This window comes from Notamacropus eugenii, chromosome 4 (genome assembly GCF_028372415.1).
Source record: "Notamacropus eugenii isolate mMacEug1 chromosome 4, mMacEug1.pri_v2, whole genome shotgun sequence".
Lineage (NCBI taxonomy): Eukaryota > Metazoa > Chordata > Mammalia > Diprotodontia > Macropodidae > Notamacropus > Notamacropus eugenii.
In genome coordinates this window covers 427904655-427928848 of record NC_092875.1, presented here as the reverse complement: position 1 = coordinate 427928848, position 24194 = coordinate 427904655, and the positions used below count along the sequence as shown (strand labels likewise).

Below are 24194 nucleotides of genomic sequence, written 5' to 3'. Positions count from 1 at the left end.
AAGAAATCACCAAGGAAAACTGTCCTGATATCCAAGAATCAGAGGGTGAAATAATCTTTGAAAGGATCTACTGAGGGGTGGTGCCAAGATGATGGAGTATAAAGACTCACATACTCTAGCTCTTCCCCCACAATCCATAAAATACCTATAAAGAAAGACTCTCAACAAAGTCTAGAGCAACAGAAGCCACAGAATGACAGAGTACAGGGGATTTCCAGCCCAGGGAGACCTAGAAGGCCAACGGGAAAAGTATGTCACACCAGATGGGGAGCAGAGCCCAGCCCAGCCTTGACCACGTGGCACAGCAGAATCTCCAGTGGCAGCAGCCGCAGTTCACAGATCCCTCAACCCATAGGCACCAAAGGCAGCTTCAAAGGTCAGTGAAAGGGAGCAGGGTTCTCCCGTAGCTCCAGCCCCAGGCACCTGTGGTGGTGGCGGCGGCAGCAGCAGGCAGAGGCAGAGGCAGACAGCAGGCAGTCAGCATCCATTGTTGGATAAAGCTCCTGAAGGAAGTGAGCAGCTGATCTGAATCTCAGCCTCAAGCCTGGCCAGGGAATAAACTCTTCTCCCTTGATTGTGCCACCTTGGGTCCTCAGAGAATACCCAACTCTTGACAAAGGATCCAAAAGTCAAGTAACTGGCTAGGAAAATGTCCAAAAAAGGGAGAAAAAAAAATAAGACTATAGAAGGTTACTTTCTTAGTGAACAGGTATTCTCTCCCATCCTTTTGGATGAGGAAGAATAATGTTTACCATCAGGGGAAGACAAAAAGTCAAGGCTTCTGCATCCAAAACCTCCAAAATAAATATGCAATGGTCCCAGGCCATGAAGAGCTCAAAAAGGATTTTGAAAATCAAGTAAGAGAGGTGGAGGAAAAATTGGGAAGAGAAATGAAAGTGATGCCAGAAAATCATAAAAAATGAGTCAACAGCTTGCTAAAAGAGACCCAAAAAATGCTGAAGAAAATAACACCTTTAAAAATAAGCTAACTCGGAAGGACTTATATGATCTGAGGCTGAGCAAAAGGAGCAGAACCAGGAGAACTTTGTGCACAACAACGACTACAGTGTGTGAGAGTTTTTTCTTGTAGACTTGGAACTTCATAACAACAAAAGAACTTAAAAAAAAATTCTCAATGGTCTTTTAAGGCAAAGTGCCTTCCACACTCAGAAAAAGAACTATGGAATTCATTCTCAGAATGTAGCAGATCATTTGTGTGCGTGCGTGTGCGTGTGTGTGTGTGTGTGTGTGTGTGTGTATTATGTTTTGATTTGTTTTATGATTTCTTCCATTTATTTTAGTTCATCTATACAGCATGAGTATAGTGAAAACATATTCAATAGGAAAGTATATGTAGATCCTATATAGAATTGTATGACATCTTGGGGAGGGAAGAGGGTGGTGGGGGGTAAGTAAGGGGGAAAACTCTAAGTTTTATGGTAGTGATTTTAGAACATTAAAAATAAAAATAAATTAATTTTTAAAAAAAGAGAGACCCAATATATAGTCCTCTAGTCTAACTATGACTATATTACTGGATTCTTATTATACAAGTATCTTGAAGCATGATAACATTTTCTTGCCAAGAGCATTACCATATGTCCACAAGTTTTCTGATAGTATATGTAGAAAAGTAAAAAGTAGATTATTTTCATAAGTTATTGCCTTTCCTGGTGAAGAACATTGGCCTAGGAGTCAGGAGATCTGGGTTCAGATCTGCCTTTGACATTAGCTGTTTGACAATGAAAAAATTACTTAAAAGAAAGACAGAGAGATAGAGAGAACAGAATGAGCTGAATAGGAAGGGATCATATCTAAAAAAATTAAATTAAGGGATGAGAGAGGATTATATTGGGAGGAGAAAGGGAGAAATGGAATGGGGCAAATTATCTCTCATAAAAGAGGCAAGAAAAAGCTTTTCCAATGGAAGAGAAAAGGGGGGAGATAAGAGGGAAAAAGTGAAGCTTACTCTCATCACATTTGGCTCAAGGAAGGAATAACATGTACACTCAATTTGGTATGAAAAATCTATCTTACACTACAGGAAAGTAGAAGAGAAAGGGATAAGAAGGGTGGGGGGATGATGGAAGGAAGGACAAATGGGATGAGGGAGCAATTAGAGGTAAACAGTATTGGGGAGGGACAAGGTCAAAAGAGAGAATAGAAGAAATGGGGGGCAGGATAGGATGGAGGGAAATATAGTTAGTCTTCTACAACACCACTATTATGGAAGTCATTTGAAAACTACACATATATAGCCTATATTGAATTGCTTGCCTTCTCAGTGGGGATGGGTGGGGAGGGAGGAAAGAAGACAAGTTGGAACTCAAAGTTTTAGGAACAAATGTTAAGAATTGTTTTTGCATACAACTGGGAAATAAGAAATATGGATAACAGGGTATAGAAATTTATCTTGCCCTACAGTACAAGACAGAAGATGGGGATAAGAGAAGGGAGGAGTGTTAGAAGGGAAGGAACATTGGTTGAAGGGGCAATCAGAATGTACAGTATTTTGAGGGGGGAGAGGAGAGATGGAGAGAAAATTTGGAACTCAAAATTTTGTGGAAATGAATGTTGAAAACTTTAAATAAATTAATTAAATTTTTAAAAAAAGACTCTATCAATCACCTCCTATAAAAGATCCCAAAATAAAAACTCCCAGCAATATTGTAGCAAAATTCCAGAATTCCCAGGTCAAGGGGAAAATACTGCAAGCAGCCAGAAAAAAACAATTAAACTATCAAGGGGCCACAATCAAGATTACACAGGACTTAGCAGCTTCTACATTAAGGGAGTGAAGAGTTTGAAATATTATATTCTGGAAGGCAAAGGAGTTTGGATTACAACCAAGAATCAACTACCCAGAAAATCTGAACATAATCTTTCAGGGGAAAAGGTGCACATTTAATGAAATAGGGGACTTTCAAACTTTCCTAATTAAAAGACTAGGGCTGAACAGAAAATCTGATCATCAAATACAAGAATCAAGAGAAGCATAAAAAGGTAAGGAGAAAAGAAAAAAAAATTATTCAACAAAGTTAAACTATTTAAATCCTTATAGGGGAAGCTGATACTTGTAACTCTTGAGAATCTTTATTAGGGCAGTTAGAAATAGTATACATAGACAGAGGGTATGCATATAAGGAAACTTTGATGTAATGAAATAAAAAAAAAATTAAGTTGTGAAAAAAAGGATTGTACTTGGAAAGAAGAAAGGAAGAGGCAGAATAGGGGAAATTACATCACATGAAGAATCACAAAAGACCTATTACAGTAGAAGGAAAGAAGAGGGGGTGAGCATTGTTTGAATCTTAATCTCATCAGATTTGGCTCAAAGAGGGAATAACATCCACACTCAGTTGGGTATAGAAATTTATCTTACCCTATAGGGAAGTAGGAGGGAAAATGGGAAAGAAAAGAGAGGGGAGGCTGACAAAGCAAGGGGAAATTGAAGAAGACGGTGATCAGGAGCAAAAAAAAAGGATAAGGTGAAAGGAGAGATATATATAAACAGGGGAGAAATAGGGTGGAGGGAAATAGAGAGTCATCAGAACTGTGAATGTGAATGGAATAAACTTTTACATAAAACAGCAGTGAATAGCAAAGTGGATTAAAATCCAGAATCTTACAATATTATATTTACAAGAAATACATTTGAAGTAGAGAGATACACCAAGAGTTAAGGTAAAAGTCTGGAGCAGAATATATTATGCTTCAGCTGAAGTTAAAAAAAAAAAAAGGCAGGAACAGCAATCCTGATCTCAGATAAAGCAAAAGTAAAAATAGACCTCATTAAAAGAGATATGGAAGGAAATTGCATCTTGCTAAAAATTAGCATAGACGATGAAGTAATATCAGTAATAAACATATATGCACCAAATGGCATAGCATCCAAATTCTTAGAAGAGAAGTTAAGTGAGTTACAGGAAGAAACAGACATTAAAATTATACTAGTAAGGGACCTCAAGCTTCCCCTCTCAGAACTAGATAAATCTAACCACAAAATAAATAAGAAAGAAGTTAAGGAGGTGAACAGAATTTTAGAAAACTTAGACATAATAGACCTCTGAAGAAAAGAGATTAGGGATAGAAAGGAATATAACTTTTTCTAAGTGGTACGTGACAGTTACACCAAAAAAATGACCATGTACTAGGGCATTAAAAACTTCACAATCCAATGCAGAAAGATAAAAATATTAATATATCTTTTTCAGATCATGATCCAATAAAAATTAAGTATAATAATGGGTCATGGAAAGATAGGCTAATTATTGGAAGTAATTAGAAACTCAATAATCTAATCTGAAAGAATGAGTGGGCCAAACAACAAATCATAGAAATAATTAATAATTTCATCAAAGGGAATGACAATAATGAGATAATATATCAAAATTTGGGGGACACAGCCAAAGCAGCACTTAGGGAAAATTTTATATCCCTAAGTGCTTACATGAATAAAAATAGGGAAGAAGAAGAAGAAGATCAATAAGTCAAGCACACAACTAAAAAAGCTACAAAAAGAACAATTTTAAAATTTCCAATTAAATACCAAATTAGAAATTCTGAAAATCAAAGGAGAGATTAATAAAATTGAAAGAAGAAAAACTACTGAACTAATAAATAAAACTAAGAACTAGTTTTATGAAAAAAACCCAGCAAAACAGATAAACCTTTGGTTAATTTGATTTAAAAAAAAGAAGAAAACCAAAAGGGTGAATTCATCACCAATGAAGAAGGAATTAAAGCAATAATTAGTAGCTATTTTGTCCCACTGCATACCAATAAATCTGACAATCTTAGTGAAATGGATGAATATTTGAAAAAATATAAATTTTTCATATAAGCTGAAGAGGAAATAAAATATTTAACCCCATTTTAGAAAAAGAAATTGAACAAGCCATCAATGAACTTCCTATGAAAAAATCTCTAGGGTCAGATGGATTTACAAATGATTTCTACCAAACATTTAAAGAACTATTATTCCCAATACTATATAAACTATTTGGGAAAACAGGTGAAGAAGGAGCCCTACCAAATTCTTTTTATGGCACAAATATAAGCAAAGAGATTACAGCAATTTATCATTAGGATAATACACTATGATAAGGTAGGATTTATATCAGAAATGCAGATCTGTCTCAATATTAGGAAAACTATCAGCATAATTGACCATGTCAATAACAACACCAACAAATCATGATTATCTCAATAGATGCAGAAAAAGCTTTTGATTAAAATACAGCACACACTCTTATTAAAAAACACCAGAAAGCACAGGAACAAATGGAGTTTTCTTTAAAATGATAAGTAGTATCTTTAAAACCATCAGCAAGCATTACATGTAATGAGGATAAGATCAGGGGTGAAATGAGGGTGCCGACCACCATCATTCAATATTGTTCTAGAAATGTTAGCTTTAATAATAAAAGAAGAAAAAGAAATTGAAGGAATCAGAATAGGCAGTGGGGAAACAAAACTATCACTCTTTGCATATGATAAAATGGTATGCTTAGAGAATCCTAGAGAATCACTAAAAACTACTTGAAATAACTAATAACTTAGGAAAGTTGAAGGATATAAAATAAACCCACATAAATCATTAGAATTTATATATATATATATATATATATATATATATATATATATATATATATATATATATATATATATATATATATATAGCCAACAAAGTCCAGCAGCAGGAGATAGAAAAAGAAATTCCATTTAAAATAATTTATAAATTTATATTGTAGACAATATAAAATATTTGGGATTCTAACTGCCAAGAAAAACCCAGGAGCTATATGAACACTATTACAAAACACTTGTCACACAAATAAAGTCAGATCTAAACAACTGAAAAAATGTCAGTTGCTCATGGGTAGGCTGAGCTAATATAATAAAAAATGACAATTCTAACTAAATTAATTTACTTATCCAGTGTGATACAAATCAAACTATCAAAATTTATTTCATAGAGCTAGAAAAAATGATAACAAAATTCATCTGGAAGAATAAAAGATCAAGAATATGAAGGGAATTAATGAAAAAAATGCAAAGGAAGATGGACTGGCCACACCAGAACTAAAACTGTATTATAAAGTGGCAATCATCAAAACTATTTGGTACTGCCTACGTGGTGGATCAGTGGAATAGGTTAGGACAGGGGTGGGGAACTTGCATCCTCAAGGTCACATATGGCCTTCTAGATCATCAAGCGTGGCCCTTTCACTGAATCCAAACTTTACAGAACAAATCCCCTTAATAAACAGATTTGTTCTGTGAAGTTTGAATTCAGTCTAAAAGCCTCACTTAAGGGCCTAGCAGGCTACAAGTGACCTTGAGACCACAGATTCCCTAACCCTGGTTAGGTACACAAGACACAGTAGTGAATTACTATAGTAATCTATTGTTTGATAAACCCAAAGACTCCAGCTTCAGGAATAAGAATTCCCTAGCTGATAAAAGCTGCTGTGAAAATTGGAAAGTAGTATGGCAGAAACTAGGCATAGGCCAACATCTCACACTATCTATCAAGATAAGGTCAAAGTGGATACATGATTTAAACAAAAAAGGTGATACCATAAGCAAATTAGGAGAGCAACAAATAGTTTACCTGTCAGATCTATGGATAAGGAAAATTTATGACCAAATAAGACATATAGAGAATATTATACACAATGAATAATTCTGATTACAATAAATTAAAGAGGTTTTGCACAAACAAAAACAATGAAACCAAGATTAGAAGGAAAGCAGAAAGCTGCGAAACAATTTTTACAGTCAGTATTCCTGATAAAGGCTTCATTTCTACATATATGGAGAAATGAGTCAAATTTATAAGAATACAAGTCACTTTCCAATCGATAAATGGTCAAAAGATATGAATAGGCAGTTTTCAGATGAAGAAATTAAAGCTATCTATATTCATATGAAAAATACTCTAAATTACTAATGATTAAGAGAAATGCACATTAAAACAACTCTGAGGTATCACCTCACAGCTATTAGAGTGGCTAATGTGACAGAAAAGGAAAATGATAAATGTTGGAGATGTGAGGAAACTGGAACACTAATGCACTGCTGGTAGAGTTTTGAACTGATGCACCCATTCTGGAGAACAATTTGGAACTATGTCCAAGTGGCTATCAAACTGTGCATACCCTTTGACCCAGCAATACCACTACTAGGGGGGCAGCTAGGTGATGTAATGGATAGAGCACCAGTGCAGGAGTCAGGAGGACCTGAGTTCAAATCTCACCCCCAACACTTGACACTCACTAGCTGTGTGACCTTGGGCAAGTCACTTAACCCCAATTGCCTCACCCTGGGTCATCTCCAGTCATCCTGATAAATATCTGGTCTCTGGATTCAGATGGCTCTGGAAGAGAAGTGAGGCTGGTGACCTGCACTGCCCTCCCTGCCTCAAAACAAAGTCAAGTGCAAGTCATGTCATCATTTCTCTGATGGCATGGTCTTCTTTGGCAACGAAGGACGAACATACACACACCACTACTATATCTGTATCCCAAAGAGATCATAAAAAAAGAGAAAGGACTCATGTGTACAAAAATATTTAGAGCAGCTCTCTTTGTGGTGTTTGATAAATTTTTGACTGTTGCTCAATTTTTTAAAAATCCCTTGTTTTCTTTAAGACTCAGTTCATGACTTTTGACATGAAACCTTTCTTAATCACCTCCAGCTGCTAGCATCATCCCTTGTCTTCAAATCACCTTGCGTTTATTTTTAGAAGCCCATATGTATATATGCTGCATGAAAATATGATCCTTGAGGTCTAGGACTGCTTCACTGTTGTCTTTGTATTCTTTGTGTATAACACAGTGCCTGACATAGTAGGTGATTAAAAATGCTGGCTGGTTGGTTGATTGATTAAGGACCTGAGTTCATATTCCTGTTCTGATTCTTATTACTTGTATTTTCATAAGGAAGTCATTTAACCTGCTCTAGACCATAATTTTCTTTTCCATAAAGTGAGGGAATTCAACTAGATGATCTCTAAGATAACTTGTAGTTCTAGATTCTATAGTCCTATAACCTACCTAATAACTAGCAATGATGACCACTAACTTATACAAGCCTCTAACATTAAAAAAAAAATCAATTCCAAACAAAATATAAATTTATCAAGGGTCTCTTACTTATAGAGAAAATAATTATACCTATTTCATGGATACATTTTTTTTCCACTCAAGGAAGAAACTTTCAGAATTGTCTCTTTAAACACTCACACAGTGACTTTGATCTAAATTAATTTAACCACTCCATATACTTTTGGATTGCCATCTTAGAATACATCTCTTTTTTTTTGCCTATGATCACGAGCAGTGTTCCAATTGTCTTGGGATGTACTAAAGGTGAAAGTGACAAGATCCCAAGAGTATTTAAACTATTCAAAAAATCTATTATATCAACTCCAAAAAAACAAGTGAAAAGGAAGGGTCATATAAATTTCAAATTTCTTGGTCCAGAAGCCTAGAAGCAAAATTCAGTCTTCAGGCTAAATTACATGTAAAATAATCCCCCCTGTAGGCAATTCAATGTCATGATCAATGTAAACGTAAGAGACTGATCACAATAAGAGCAAAAAGCTTTTTTACAAAAAAAGTGACAATATTTTCATATTTAAGCCAACAATTCTGAAAATTAAAATGAGAAACTGAAGAAAAAGAGTCTGAATGAAAAATAATTAGGAAGGTACTACAAAAATATTACTTGAGCTACAGGCTTTGCAGCCTGAAAAATAGAGATTATGTACTGAATTTCTAGATTGGTAAGACATGCTACCTTCCATATGCCTCCAATTTTTAAATCTATTACTACTAATATATTCATAATACACTCACTAAAGTTCTGCTCTGATTCCCTACTCTGTTCTTAGTTGGAACCACCCAAGGACAGGCAAGGTGACAGACTGCATGCCTATTGTCTGGGGAACAGCCTAGGCAAATTCAGAAAGACTCATCATTAGGCTGACTACAGACATGAATTTTTCAGAACTCTTCAAAAATCATCTACTAAGTTCTAGAAAGGTTGCATTTTAAGAAACCAAGCTGTAGCATTTGAGGACATGGGATGGGAATGACCCACTATGGTTCCTCTTTGCAGCTTGAAGGGCCAAAGGCTCTGGATTTGAAATGAGAGGATCTCAGTTTGACTCTCATTTCCACAGTTATCCGTTTTACAATGTGGGTCATGGTGCCCCATGATCTGGAAAATCTACATAAAATTTTTTGACCCTCCCTTCATACAGAGAAGTTTGAATTTTTTTCTTTTATTTTTATGGGATATTTCTAGTACCTTATTGTAAAATTTGGGTTAAGTATTTGGTCATAGCCTATATTATACAATACTATGTGTGTATACATATATACATATGTGTGTATGTATGTTTGTATTTGTATATATAGATACAACATATGTATGTTGATATCTGCATATATATGAAAAATGCATTTCTGAGTTTCTAAATTTATGTATTATCTTCAGCTTCCACAAAACTTCCAAAAAAATTCCATTTTATTTCTTTGGCTGACCTGTAATATATTGAAACCATGACGGGAAAATCAAAATGTGGAAAGGATAAGTGTGTAACTGTGTGTCCAGATATCCTTTAATGTCTCTGAACTTAGTTCATGCTTCACACTGGGAGGAGGCTGGAAAACATGGGCCCTTTTAGCTATAAATGTACAAGCTATATTATTCTATTAATTTCTCTAGATCATTCCTAACACTTTTCTCCCTCCCTCTAAGGATTCTATGAACTTTGGGGGGATCAGTTTTAAAATGCTTAACACCTAAATTCTATATTACCTTTTGCTCACATTGAATTCTTTGCAAATGGAAACTTAAAGTGCTAGGGAATGTAGTGATAGCCTTAAAAACCACCAAGTGACTATATTAAAATCATCATTACAAAGAAAAATTCAACATACTGGCCAAAAAGGGTGAACAAAAAATAGAATTACCATATGAAGAGCTGTTGAAGAGTTCAATATTGAAGAAAGCATAGTCACCCTTGGTCATTCCTTGCCGGTGAGCAGCTAACATGATGTTCCGGACTGTATTGCTGTTGGCACACATGATCACAACTGATGAGGAAAAATGAAAAAAACCTTGATAAGAAGTTGTCCTTGAAAATATTAAAAATAAACTGATAGATTTACCTATTACTACTCAGTGGAGGAAAAAGTTACATAATTATAAAGTAATGTAAATATCTTAATAGCAATAAATTAAGCATGTCTTCATTACTTGAGTTGTAAAAATCTTTTCTGAAAAATTAAACATTTTTCAAAGAGAAAATAAAAGTACTCATTTTATCCCACAGATTGAAAATGGAAACATTATTTGGGGACTCCTTTAAGACATGCAGTAGGTGTTGTACCGCATATTGACTCTGTTACCTGAGACTCACTTTGGACCCACACTTTGATATTTAAAAGACAATATCTAAGTATTTCCAGAATACTGTAGCCAGCTACAGAGGAGCAACATAAGCTAAAGTGAGGCACTATGGTGGGTGAAAATAGCAATGGTCTTGGAGATATAGGTCTGTTACTGGCCCTGATGTTAAATGATTAGGGACAATGCATTTAAGCACTCTGAGGCTCAACTGCCTCATATGTAAAATGGGGATAATAATATTTGAACTGTCTACCTCACAGGATTGCTGCAAGGAAAGTGCTTGCTTCGTAAAGCTCAAAGAGCTATGCAAATATTAGTTGTCAGGATTTTCTTTCAAGTAAAGTGACAGTTTGATCAGTCTATGATGTTTGACCAATATTGATAGGCGAGTTAAATTAGAGACAAATCTCGAATTTTGTTGGTCCTGGATAAATCTTTTAATGTTTCATAGTATTCACTAAAGTAAGCAAAAAACATTCTAGAGTTGTCCGTCATGAGGTATGCCAACAATGAGAGGAGTGTGAATCTCTTATAATAGCATGGGCACCGAAAGATGCAAAACAAACTTGAAACTTACTGTGCAAAATCCTGCCTCAGCAGTTGGAGGGCAAGTTAAGCTGAGTGATATTTACTTTATCATACATGTGAGCTCAATGTGTTATGGCACCAAGTTTGACACTTGTTATTATAAAGGGGATAAAACTCTTAAAGGGATATGCCATGGCATTACGTTTGTGATGACTGTGAGATATGACTGATGCATCCATTTGGAATGAAGAGATGCAATAATACCTTATTAAGGAGTTTTAGAACTCCACCTCACTTGATGTCATTCATGTTATTTAGAACCCTAATTTCAGATCTTCCTCTCATGGATCCACTTATGGAAAGGGAAAGAGTATAACACAAGCTAGTGTATTTCTTGTTTGGCAGCAGTTGGAAATTAGAGGGAAGGGTTAGTTGAGAAGAAGACTGAAACAACTGACTTTGATACGGCCTTTTTCAACTGCCTTCCTTTCCCCCATCAGCATAAAAAAGAAAAAGAATTGACTGTCAAAAATTATCTCATAAACTTAGTGTTCTAAGAAAAATTGGTATTAAATTTCAATAAACAGGCTTTAGATTTGCCTTAGAGGAAACATTTAAAGAATGAAACACTGAAACTTGAGCACTAAGGAAAGTTGAGGAATCTCCTTCCCAGGACACTTTTTATGATGCTAATAATTCTCTTGCATAGTTTCCATGTAAGAATGCTAGGAAGTGCCAGGTTAGAGACTTCTTGTGGTCTTGTATAGCCCTCAGTGAACACACTGACATTTTTTTCTTTCCAGTTATGCCACCCATTAATTTACTGAAGTGTATTTTTGATAAAATATTATTATTTTTATATTTGATAAAATATTGTTAAGAATAAGACTGAGTCTATATGTCTGAGATTCTGTTCTCTGATACTTTTGAATCTTAGATGGATTTAACTATAATTAACCCTCTGTGGTACTCTACTCTCCTGTGCTGAACAGCTTGTGGAGTTCCACGTGTTCCTCCTTTTCCCCTCTTCTCATATCCTCTTTTGAAACCTGCATGGCTTGTGGTTCCAACACTTTTCTATCACCATGTGAAGAGTAGCACAGAAAAGGGCCACAAGCTGGTACACAGGGGTCACTACTGAGCCCCTCAGGGAAAGTTAGAGGTTATAAGTGGCTGATGTGGTTGCAAAACAGTAATATGAAGCACAATCCCAGGCTTTTGGACTACTATGCTGAGTTCTGTAGCTTCTTCAACATTATTCACATATAAATATGTATTTCATATACATACACATGAGTGGATCACACAACTGTACAGGATGCATATGTAAATTATACTTAATAAGAAGAAAATAGCTTAGTGTTGTTTCTATCCCCAAAAAGGCATATTATTTGCAAACTAAACAGAAAATATGGTGCTTTGTATAGGCAAATAGGAGGTCTTCAAGTATGTTAGCATTTTTTGCTTATTCAAAAAATACTGTGCTCTCCAAAGGGTTTTAGAACATATTTCACTCAGCCAGTGTACAAATAGCCCTTTGTTTTAGCTATGATATATATTAGTTAATTTGTACTTATCATGGGTCCTTTGCTTGGAAACACTGCTGACCAACCAATGGACTCTTTATCTCAGACTGTTTAATAAAGAGATCATGTTTTGGCTGCTTTAAATTATTATTAATGATCTAGGTCTAATCATGAATTGCATAGATTAATCGCCTCATGAATAACTAAGCCAGCAATATTCAGTTCTTGATAGAATAACTAACTCAAGGACAATAACTCTAGAATTAGATCTTACTAGATATACCTTAAAAAACAAAACTTGAATTCCCTTTGCTCAGACTTTGATTTGCTTATCTACTTTCCAAGCTTACTTCATATCACTCACCTTTGCAGATAAGATGAGTCACTTGTTCTCAGATTCTGGCATTCCATGTATTGCCTCCATGCCTTTGAACAGGCTAGTCTCTAAATATGAAATGAATTCCCTCTTCACTTCTGCCTATTATGATCTGTACTTTTTATTCAATGCTCAGTCTAATATGTCCTCTTAGACCAAAGCTTTCCCAGTTCCCCCAGGTTTTAGTGCTCTTGGTTATCAAATTATCTTCTGCCTCTTAAAGGCTCTCAAGGGACAGAACTTTTTTCTTTAGACTTTGTATATCCAGAGCACTAAGGAAAGTGCTTCATATTCCACTTTTAAATTCAGGTAGGAAAGGCTATCTTCTCACCTCTCTTTCCCTTTTCTTCAGGCTCTCTGCTCTGGCTCGCTGTGACTTGGGGGCATATACAAGATGCTAAAAAAGTGTCCTGCATAGGAAGTAAGAACTTAATAAATACTTGCTGAATAGAATTAAATGTCAAAAATAGATTTATTACAAAAAACCCATTCATTCTTTATGTCATAAAATATATGAGTATAGGAGCACAGTAGCTCTGAGCCATTTTTTTCACTAAATATTTAAAGCAATAACTCACACTTTTAAGGTTTGAAAAGTGCTTTCCTTACAACAGTCTCATGAGTGACATGGTATATTATCCCCATTTGAAAGATGATGAATTAGAGCTCTGAAAGTAACAGGGACTTAACCAGAAATGCAGAACTTGTATGTGTCCCATGTGGGCTTCAAAACCAGGTCCCCTGAGTAGGACTAGAAGGATCTGACTCCAGATACATGCTCTCCCCAACATACTTCTCAGCAGCTTTTCAGGAGAATCAGTTTTAATTTGTATATTGTGTAACTACCAATATTTTAAAAGAATATTGTTTAAATGTTTATATCTTCAATTAATTTTCTATATTACCTTAAGGAATAAGACAGAGTTCATTTTATTTCTTCTTTCAGGCTATAAGTTTCTTAATAGGTACAACCAGTGTGTTTGTGGTTCTCTTTGTATAATGCCATACATATAAATATATATGACCATACACAATTAGTTTGTTTGGTTTTTGTGAAGAAGTCTGTCAATTTGTGTGCCTTGAGAGTTATTGCCAAAAATATCTATTTTGAAAATAAACTGCCATCACAAGCAGTAGTCAAGTTGCTATGAAGAGTTAAGCTGCCACTAAGGCTAACTGTGCAACATTGTCCAAATCACGATCTCTCTGACCTTCAGTTTCCTCATCTTTAAAATGGGGATAAAATCTTTAAAGACGGAAAGATTTAAAAGGTAATATACTCTTTGCTAACCTTAAACATCATATATTCAGTTACTGTTGTTATTATAGAAAACATTTAAAAGATGCTATGAAAATCCGAAAATTAATTGTCCTTAAGAATTTAGTAGTGCTTCTCTGTATATGTAGACTTCTCTTTGAAAACAAATAAATAGTTCAATAAGCCAACCAACAAGGCTTTATTAAGCACCACTTATGTTTACATTTCTGTTTAACCCCCTTTTCTGGGTGGGGGAGAAGCATATTGAAAAGAGGGCCTGGTATGTGTCTATGTGTGAGTGTATGTGTTTTAATGGCTTTTTTTTCTTCTGGGTTCCAAAATCCCTGAAATGCAGCTACAGGTAGGAACTTGTTCAAAAAAAATATATATATATAGCTTTAAGCACCACCCCTTTTTCTTTCTTTCAAGAACTCATCCACAATCATCAGGTATGTTACCCCTACATTTAAATATACATTTTTGTATTCAAATCTTAAACAATAAACTACACATTTTTCCTCTTATAGCAAGAAGACCCAAGTGGAAAAATAATTTAAAGATAGGGGCTTCCTCTTCAATGTGCCAATGAGCATACTGGTGCTTTCCCCCAATTTTCTGAAACACTTGGCTGAAACTGAAAACTTTAGCTGCCCCCAAGTCAGAGCAGAGAGCCTAAAGAGAAGGGAGAGAGAGGTGACAAGATAGCCCCTCCCATGTGAATTTAAAAGTGGAAGTATACTACTCACATGGGATTGAAAATGTTCCATAGAGATTCCCACCCCTACTCCCCAAAAGGCCCTGCTGGGGCATCCAAAGCCCACCTTTACATGGCAAAAATCATGCCTATTTCGAGAATCTGAGGTAAACTTGGGCAGCAGCCCAGAGGGAGTCAGTATTGCCAGCTACTGCCATCCACGCAGACAGTCAGACGCACGCATCTGTCCCTTCCCTGCCCTCTCTGGTGTTCAGCTTGGCGCCGCTCACAGGAGTCAGGCGGCGGGGGCTGATGCTCAGAGACCTCTCCGCCTGTTGGTTTCATATTTATTCCCGCAGCCTTCTACTGCCCGTCCTGACGTCGGGGCTACAAGTCTCTTTGGGAGAGATCTGCCAGGTCCGGGTGGGGAAGAAAGGGGGAGGGGTTTATTTTCACGTCCTGGGTGTGGTCGGTAGGAAATGTGTGGCAAGCAGTTCGATCAGAATGCCTCTTCCATACACCACAGGGCAAGAAAAATGCCGACGAATCTGGATAGCCTGAGGTTTGTGCAGACCGAGAGAGGGCCGGCTCAAGGTCCTGGCTAAATGGGCTGGGCGCCATCCATGGTGGTGTGTGTGTGTATGTGATATGTAAATATATGTATGTATTGTACATATACATGTCTGTATTTCAATGGTATACCTTAAAGGCTTAAGCGTTCATTTAGCCCCATGTACCTACCTAGGCAGGCCCTGGGCAGATGTACATGGAAAAAGCTTGATTCGGGCCACGTATTTCGCATTCCAGAACCTCCCCTTCTTCCATCTAGACTACGAGGTCCACCTGCCCAGCGCCCTATATTAAGCTATCAACTGCACGGCTCACACTGCCACCTCTGCCTCTTGCAGTCCTCCCACCTGTTCGGGATTCTGGTGACAAAGTGCGGAGGCTGGGCCAGAAACTGCTCCAGGCCACGCGCCCGTGCTTCTCAGTCCAAGCTCCGCAAGCCAAGCGCTCAGGTGTGCGGAACCACACCCGCGGTAAATGTATTTGCCAGCTTACGCACCTTTAGAGGGCCCGAGTCTCACGTGTCTCGTTCCCAGGGCTGAGAGTGCCAAGATTTCACCACCTACATTCCAGGCGCAATGGCATAAGGGGAAGGCGGAGAGGTGGCTCTGTGTTCTAGAATTAGCTGACGACATCCCCTTGGCGCATTGTGCCCTTATCCGGATATGGTTAGGCACCCTGCCTGATTTCTCCGGGAAATCTCACTTTCTCCCCTGAAATTCGTGGTCAAGAAGTTGAAACCCCTTCTTTTCTCCCTCGCACCTACCAACTCACGTAACTCATTTCTCACCTCTTGCCAATTTCGGCATTTGTTTATTAAGAAGCAAATTATTATTACAGTCGGAACCATGTGTACCTCCGAGTGATTCTCCAGCAAGTATGGGACCTGAAGATGCCCCTATTTGGAATCTTCGGGGATGGAAACACTCAGGAATCTAAAGGGGATGTTGATTGTTGCCAGGACGCAACGACGCATTTTGAGTGGAAACCCAGGAAACGTATTTGTTAAGAAGGGTGGAGTGGGCGAAGGGAGGAAGACCCAGGAGATGGATGAGGAAAAATCAATACAATCGAGCTTTTTAAAGGAAATAGAATAGTAGCTGGAAGAAGGGAAATGGGACAACTTGACAAGCATACTAGGGGGGAGGAAGGGGGTAAGCACTTAAAACGGGGCATTAGGAAAGCTAACCAACACTGCACAAACTTTAAGGGAGAGGAAGGGAAAGGGAAAGCCAAGATAAGTCCTCAGGACAGGAAAACCCTCCGGTCTTTGCGCTTCTCCCCTCCCCTCCCCAGACCTAGGGAAGGAAAGAGAATAGATTTCCTTCCTATCTCCCCACCTACACCCCTCTATGCCCTTACACATTTCCTCGTCCTCTACCAAGGAGGTGGAGAGGGCTTATACATGGGCCAGTGGAAAAAGCTCATCCCAAAGCTAGAATGATTAGACTTCTGCAGTTACATTTTGCATATCTCCATCCCTTTCACCCCTTTCCGCATTCCCAGCGCCAGGGAAAGTGGGGAAAAGTTGGGGTGCCCTTACAATGTTCAAGGAGTAGAATAGAGAGGGTTGGGATGCGGGATGGGAGAGGGCTAAAAGGTACACTAGATGGGGACGTTCCTCTAGCTCACCCCTCTCGCTGGCCTGGATGTAGCGCACGATTTCTTCAGCGTCTAGGGTTTTGGTCTCGTCGAAGCTGTAGGCGGATGTGTGCAAACCCTCCTCCTGGAAGACCTCATGGACCCCCTCCAGGGTGAAGTAACAGTTCCGCTCCAGCTTGTCATCACTGTAGATCAGGGCAGCTCGGCTCCACTGCTGATGCCGGAACAAGGCGAGCATCATCTCTCCCATCTTGGCGTAGGCGGGTGCCACACGGGTAAGGTGCGAGAACTCGCTCTCCTTGTGCTTGAAGCCAGCCGCGAGAGCTCCGGCAGACAGCATGGGCAGGTCCCAGTGCGACGCCAGCCGGGCCACAGGTGCTGCAGCATATTCGCAGACCGGGCCCAGGATCAAGTCCGGTTTAGACCCCCGGGCCACTGCCACTCGATCAACTAAACTGAAGAGTGCCTGGTTGCCGCAGTGCGAATCCTGATAGTCCACCTGGAAGCTGTAGCCCTGTGGAAGCAGCTGTCTCCTAGTCCCATTTTCCTCCACGCTACGCAGCGCGTACTCGATGGCCGGCTTGACCCTGGCCAAGGAGAACATGTAAGCGTTGTCCTTGGGTAGAAGCACCAGAACCTCGATCTTCTGCGTCTCTTCCACCACAGGGAGCCCGCCGCCTCGGTTTCCGCTGCTGCTGCCGCCGCTTGCCAGGAGCGCCCAGCTTAGCACAGCGCAAGAAGAGAAACTGAGTAACAAAAAGGATGGCATTGCGCTGAAGAGCAATCTCTGTCACTCACCTTAGCCCGTCTTCTTCCCACCACCTTCCTCCTTCTCCCCCTCCCTTTCCTCTACCTCCTTAGTCCCTGCGCCCCCTTGGGTGCCCTAAGAAAACAGAATTCCCCTTCTACCGTCAAGTGACGGGAAAAAGGGCCCTTCTCTAAAATGTTACCAGTTTTTTTTAAGTTTACACCTATGACCCTATAGTATGTTATATAGATATTTCTCTTTCCTCCTATATACTATTTTGCCTAGAGGTGACTTCTTTTTTTTGGACGTTGTTGAGATTGATTTTGAAAGAATGGCTTGCAAAAAAAAAAAAAAATTAAACTTGTCCAAGTGATTGTAATTGACGGAGCATCTGCCTCCCGTTTGATCTCATTGATTCTCCCTTGCTCCTTGATACATATCCTCTGTTTAAATAGTGTGGTAGCGGACGAGCCTGTTACCACACATGGAGCTGCGAGAACGGGTTTGTATTTCGAGCGGGTAGGGTGGGGGGTTGACGGGGGGTTGGAGGGGAGCCTCTCATTAGCATTCTTACATCAGGACTCCTCCCCACACCCCTTCCCTCCCTCCTTCCCAACCTCAATCCACCCACCACCCCGACCTTTTTCTTAAAGTTGCAGCACACGTAACACACTCATCTCCCCTCAGTTCATATCCACAGTGCACACGCGCCTTTTCTGTTCTCCAACTCGCTCCAAAACACAGCAGCTCAATTCAGGCGCCACCGCTTCAGCTCAAAAGCTACTGACTAAAGATCCTTATACAATTAATTTGCAAATAAATACACAAGCGCCAAGCAAAAGTAACAACTAATCAAGATCTCGTCTGACTTTTACTGGCAAGGAAACTTCGGGGGTCTCCCCGTTAGAGCGCGCGCGTTCTCCTCTTTCCCCTCTCTCCTTCCCTCTCTTTCAGGCAATGCAACTGAAGGGGGAGGAGGGGGTCCCTAAGTCCGGAGGAGGAGTTATGTCGCCCACTGTCTATCTGTCTCTACTATCCAGAGCTCTATTGAGGCTGAGAGGTCTTTGGCATTTGAGTTGGGGAGCCCAAAGAAAAAAGTTTGCTTTCACAGCTCTTAAGTGACCTAGGCGAATCCAGTATCCCGGCGTCCTCTACATACCTGGGACACAAGCTAGCCAAGCCCAATTTCTGGAGGTCGGCCCGCATCCTATGCTCTCCCGGCAGAAACTGCCTTAAGCCTTTTCCCCACTTACCCGTTTTTTCCACCTATGCAGATTCTGCCTTTCCTCTGGTTCCGGAGTGCGCGGGCGCTTCTCTTTGCATATATTCTTCCCAGGAGTGAAGACCAAGTGAAACCAAGGAGCGCTTTCCCAAAGAAGAGCGCGTGGGGTGGGGGGGAGGGGAAGCGAAACTTTTTGCTTGCAGAGGGTGACTTCCAGCCCGTGATTCCGCTTCTCCATAGGCAGTTGGAATATGGCAAATGTTTGCAAACCGCCCAAAAAACGTCCGCAGGACTTTATGGGCACATAAAGGGGATCTTTCATTCCCCCACCTTTGCAAAAGAGGATGCAGCTCTGAAGAAAGAAAGATAACAGGTCCGAAGTCCTGATCTCTTGCAAGTCAAAAGGCAGGAATGGAAAGGATTTCATACAAGGCAGTGGCCTGACTATCAAGTCAGGAAATCCATGCTTTCCATGCGTATTCAAATAGAATTCAGCATTCTTATCCTTGGTATATGTACACGTAAAACATTATTTGTTTGGGTCACGTACTTCACTACCTCTACGAGATTAAAAAAATTTAATTCCACAAATTAGAAAAATACTAACCATCAGAATTTCGTTTGAATACTTTCACTTAACTTTAAAGAAACTTAAAGCTTTCCCCCTATTAATCCCAGGAAAACGCCCTCTTTCGGCAGAAAAATTAATATGGCTGGTAACCTTTGCACCACTGCTCCAGGCTCTGCATTTTTGTCTCCCAGACTAGAATTCTTGTTTCTATTTGTATTTATAATTAAGTGCTTCCTGATAACTTTGTTTTCCTCTGGCTGAACTAATTAATACAACTCTTCGTTATGCTAATTGAAAGAATAGAAAGTATGCTTAACTGAAGTTAATTGCAATCTAATCTCAGAATCTAACTTTAAGTAATAAACTGTCTCCTACTCCTTTGAAATCTCTTATTTAAAAAAAACTACTTCAGGGAAGGAAGGGAAGGATAAAATTAGAAACTCAAAACTTTTTTTTTTAAAAATCAATGTCAAAAAGTTATTTTAACATGTAATTAGTGGAAAATAAAGTATGTTAAAATTTAAAACTACTTAAAAGTCACTCTAAAATATTTTAATTTCACCTAATATTTAATAGCAAGAGAGGCTGCCTGGAATAGTGACTGAAGAGCTGGCTCTAAAGTCTAGAACATATGGGTTTAAGCCTTGCCCCTGACTCTTTGTAGCCCAGTAAATCAATGTATAGCTTTGAACCCCAGAATCAGAATCTGATTGTAGAGGTGTCAATTAGTAAAGGTAGAAAGAGTTTCTGTAATGGGAGTTCACTATACAACGGAATGAACACTCCTCCTCTTTATGCCCCTTATCCCAAGCAAAGGACCAGGACAAGATCCACAACCGAATAATTGCAAATGCACTTTATTAGACAATTTTAGACATAGGGTTTTTGAAGGAAATCAACAACTAAGTTCCAGACTGAATGAATTTCTCATTTTAAGCTGAAGATCCTAAAGAATATGAAATATCCTATTCTTCATATTATGGCTTCCTAGGATGAGCACAGTCAAAGGCAAAGTAATTCTCCAGTTTGTTGTTTAAGTCTTAAAGAGAGAGGCCCAGGGTTTAAATGGCATGAGTGAATTGCCTCTCACTTTACAGATAGATGGTCTTCTCAACTTAGCCTGGAGGTCATTGTCAGGGCAGTGCATTTAAGTTCAGCTTAATACCAGAGCTTTCAGTTTGGAGGTTTTGAATGGGAATGCCTCATTTTGAGTGTATAACCCATCTGTAAACTTTTAAAGGAATCTAAAAGATAAAAGAAATTAAGGAGAAATTTTGCATACTGTACTTCAATAAACTAAATAATTAAACGAGTAGTTTATATTATTCAATTTCCTCCTTTTCAAAACATCCCTCAGAAAATGTTGAAGAGAAATTGGGATTTATCAACAGTATTAGACAAACGGAAATTGGCATAAAATCAGGTAAAGGACTAATTATAAATATCAGTGGTAAAGTATGTACATTTTAGTGTTGTTGAATTATTTACTTCATATCAAATTACTGTTTGAAAACCAGTAAGAAGTTTACATAAGTATCAGTGTATAAATATGACTTGTCATTATGCACACACACACACACACACACACACACACATTAAGTCATGTCTTAAACTTGGAATGGGTCTTAGAAATCATCTAATCCCATCCCCTGATATAACATCAGGGAACAGCCCCAAATCTCTGTGTAATGAGAAAATTCTAATTTCCATATTCATTTTCATATTCTGAGAATTATTTGATTATTTACTAGTCCAAACCTGTGATTTGATCGGTGAGCTATTTTGAGTGCAGAAACTCCCTCCACCTATTCTGATCAATAATATGTCTCTCTTTTATAGTGACAGAGTTGGATTAGGAGACTACTTCCAGCAGACATTGAGTGGTTAAGTGACTTGTCTGTATTCTCACACCTGCATGTTTTAAACAGGCACCACCACCTAGCTGGATTTAGGGAAGGCCTTGGAGTTGAGAAGATCTGGATTCAAGTCCTGTCTTGGACACACACTGACCATTTGACCATGGACAAAATTTAGAATTATTTGTTGATAGGTGGTATATGAGCCAAATTACAATATGTAAACCAAATTCCAACATGTAAAAGAATAGACAATCTTTTGTATATAGTGGAGTTCTCTTGTAATGATGCTTTCAAGGAGAGGTGCTTCCCGCTTTATTTAAAAAAAGCAATAATAACCATAATACGTAGAATGTTTAGATGGCACAGTGGATAGAGTTTGGAGTTCGAGTGCTGCCTCAAATGATTACTAGCTTGTGACTTTGGGCAAATTGCTTAACCTCCCTCCATCTGTTTCCTCCTCTATAAGATGAGAATAATAATAGCATTTATCTATCAAGGTTGTTATGAGGCTCAAGTAAGATTTTATATGAAATCACTCTGCAAATGTTAAAGAGCCATATAAATGTAGGCTATTGTGGTGTGATAGGATGCTGTACTATGTTTATTACATGAATGACAAATATTATTTACAAAATAGAAGTATTACATCCCTGAAGGATCCAATTTTAAAATTATGCTTCTCTGAAATTGTTTGAAACATTGAAAGGAGAAAGCACATTTTTTCTCTCCTGTCAGAAAAGCATATGAAACTACAGAATAGATGTTGAGAACATGCTCCAAAGCAGAATAAAATTAATTGGGGGTGGGGGGACTATTTGAATACTTTATGCAGCCTCCATATTTAATTTGTGACACAAATGAATAGTAATGTCATAACATTTAGAAATCATTTAATTAATTGTGTATAACATTTTAAATCACGAAACCAGAAGACAAGGGTAACAACTTTTCTAAAGAGTATTTGTTTATCATTTGTTTAAGGACCTATGAAAACAAAACACTATCTACTATGGCAATACTACATCCTTCCTGTAATAATTAAAACATTTGGAGCTAGTATTCTATAGAGATTATCAAGGATAGCATTTTTAAGGCTATTAGAAACAGATTGGTTGTCTCCACCAATTGTTACTCTCTCTACAGTAACCCATCATTGGAATCACAGTTGTAATTGTTAAATCTTGCAGCCAGCTTCAATTCTTAAGGAAGGCCTCCACCCTTCATTTAACCAGCTCCAAGTAATACTGAAGAACATCCTTATGAAGCCTGCTGCTCATTCACAGAATGCCTCCTGGGGAAAGGATTGCTGAAAACACAGTTCCCCCTAGAGGCTGAAAAGATGAAAGAACATAACACATAATTCAAGAACATGTCTGTCATTTAGTTTAAGATTTTCATTTTAATGTGTAGTTTATATTAAAGAAAGAACTTGTAGGTGGAAAAAATACAGCAAATGCCAGAACATTAAATAAGAATTTGAGCTTTAGGCTTTAGCTCCCCCTCAGCAGAGGCCCTACTTCTTCTATTGTATACTTCTATTTCAAGAGTCACAAGAAATGGAAAATGTTTTCTACTTAAATTTATGATGAAAAATCACCAGATATTGCTGTAATGGAGGGCCTTGTGGGAATCAATGAACACATGGCTCTAGGAGATCATCTATTTCTTATTCTTAGGGCTTAATTTTTACTATTCTCCGAGGTGTACATTAGTTACAAATTGTATTTTTTCCCCTTGCTCATTTTCTTTCCAAAAAGGAATTATATTGGAGATATCTAATGGAAAATGTTTAGACAGTAAGTGATTTAACCCATCTGGATGCCAGGCATGATCTGTCTTAGTATTTACAAGCTAAGGGCAAAGTTTTCATATAATTGATAGGAAATCTCCCCCCCCACACACATCTCCCATGTATTTAGATTATACAATACTTCTTCATTGTTACAACCACAACAAATTACATTTTTAAATTATCTTTTGATTATCAATTATCAACTGCCATTAAGAAAATGTAACTTGGCATCATGGAACAGGTTAAGATTATATAGAAACTACATAGTTTCTCTAATGGGATATAGATGGCTTTCCATCTTCTATTAAATTTTGATAATGTCCACTAAATTTGATGCTACTGAGCAAGGCGCAATAAAGGCTCACCAAAGTCACTCATTTTTATGAAAGAAGTCCTATGTAAGTCCAAGTAAAAGAGGAGTTTTCTGTAGAGGTAAGATTTTCCAGATGTTCTTGTTTGCAAATGGCATTATGTTAATTGTATTAAGCTCTGTAATACCATAGGACCTTCTCAGTGAGATCCCAAGCCATTTGTTGTTGAGTTCTTTCAATTGTGTCTGACTCATGGTGACCTCATTTGGGGTTTTCTTGGCAAAGACATTGGAGTGGTTTGCCATTTCCTTCTCCAGCTCATTTTACAGATGAGAAAACTGAGGCAAACAGGATTAAGTGACTTGCCCAGAACAACATTGCTAGTAAGTGTCTGAGGCCAGTTTTGAACTGTTAAAGAAGAGTCTTTCTGATTTCAGCTCCACTGCACTATCCACTGGACCAACCTAGTAGCCCAGATCCCAAGCTACTCAAGAGATGTCATACAATACACATAGGAAGAATCAAGCTGATAAAGAATATTTTCCCAGATTATAACATGCAGTTTGGTAGCTCATTAAGTTAGCACTTTGGTACATGTATCTTACATAGGAATTATATGTAGATAATAGTATCAAAATTTAATAGAAGATAGAAAGTCTTCTATATCCCATTTGAGAAACTATATAACATTCTATGATACCAAATTATATCTTCT

General features: G+C 38.1%; 1 protein-coding gene across 10 annotated transcripts in view; it reads right to left on the bottom strand.

Moving 5' to 3' along the window:
- NPR3 (natriuretic peptide receptor 3) overlaps positions 1-19084 on the bottom strand; it is an 82319-nt gene extending 63235 nt beyond the window's left edge. For 2 of the 10 annotated variants that reach the window (XM_072605890.1, XM_072605891.1), the window contains exons 1-2: positions 17007-18218; positions 9987-10109 (exon numbers count right to left, since the gene is read on the bottom strand). In XM_072605890.1, the coding sequence (XP_072461991.1) occupies positions 9987-10109; positions 17007-17745 (862 nt within the window). In that variant the 5' untranslated portion in view covers positions 17746-18218. Of the gene's footprint in view, positions 1-9986; positions 10110-12843; positions 13390-15548; positions 15821-15873; positions 16086-16164; positions 16255-17006; positions 18219-18977 lie in introns of those variants that run through there. The other 8 variants (XM_072605892.1, XM_072605898.1, XM_072605897.1 and 5 more) reach the window with 8 other exon arrangements.
- Between the last annotated feature and the right edge of the window lie 5110 nt (positions 19085-24194).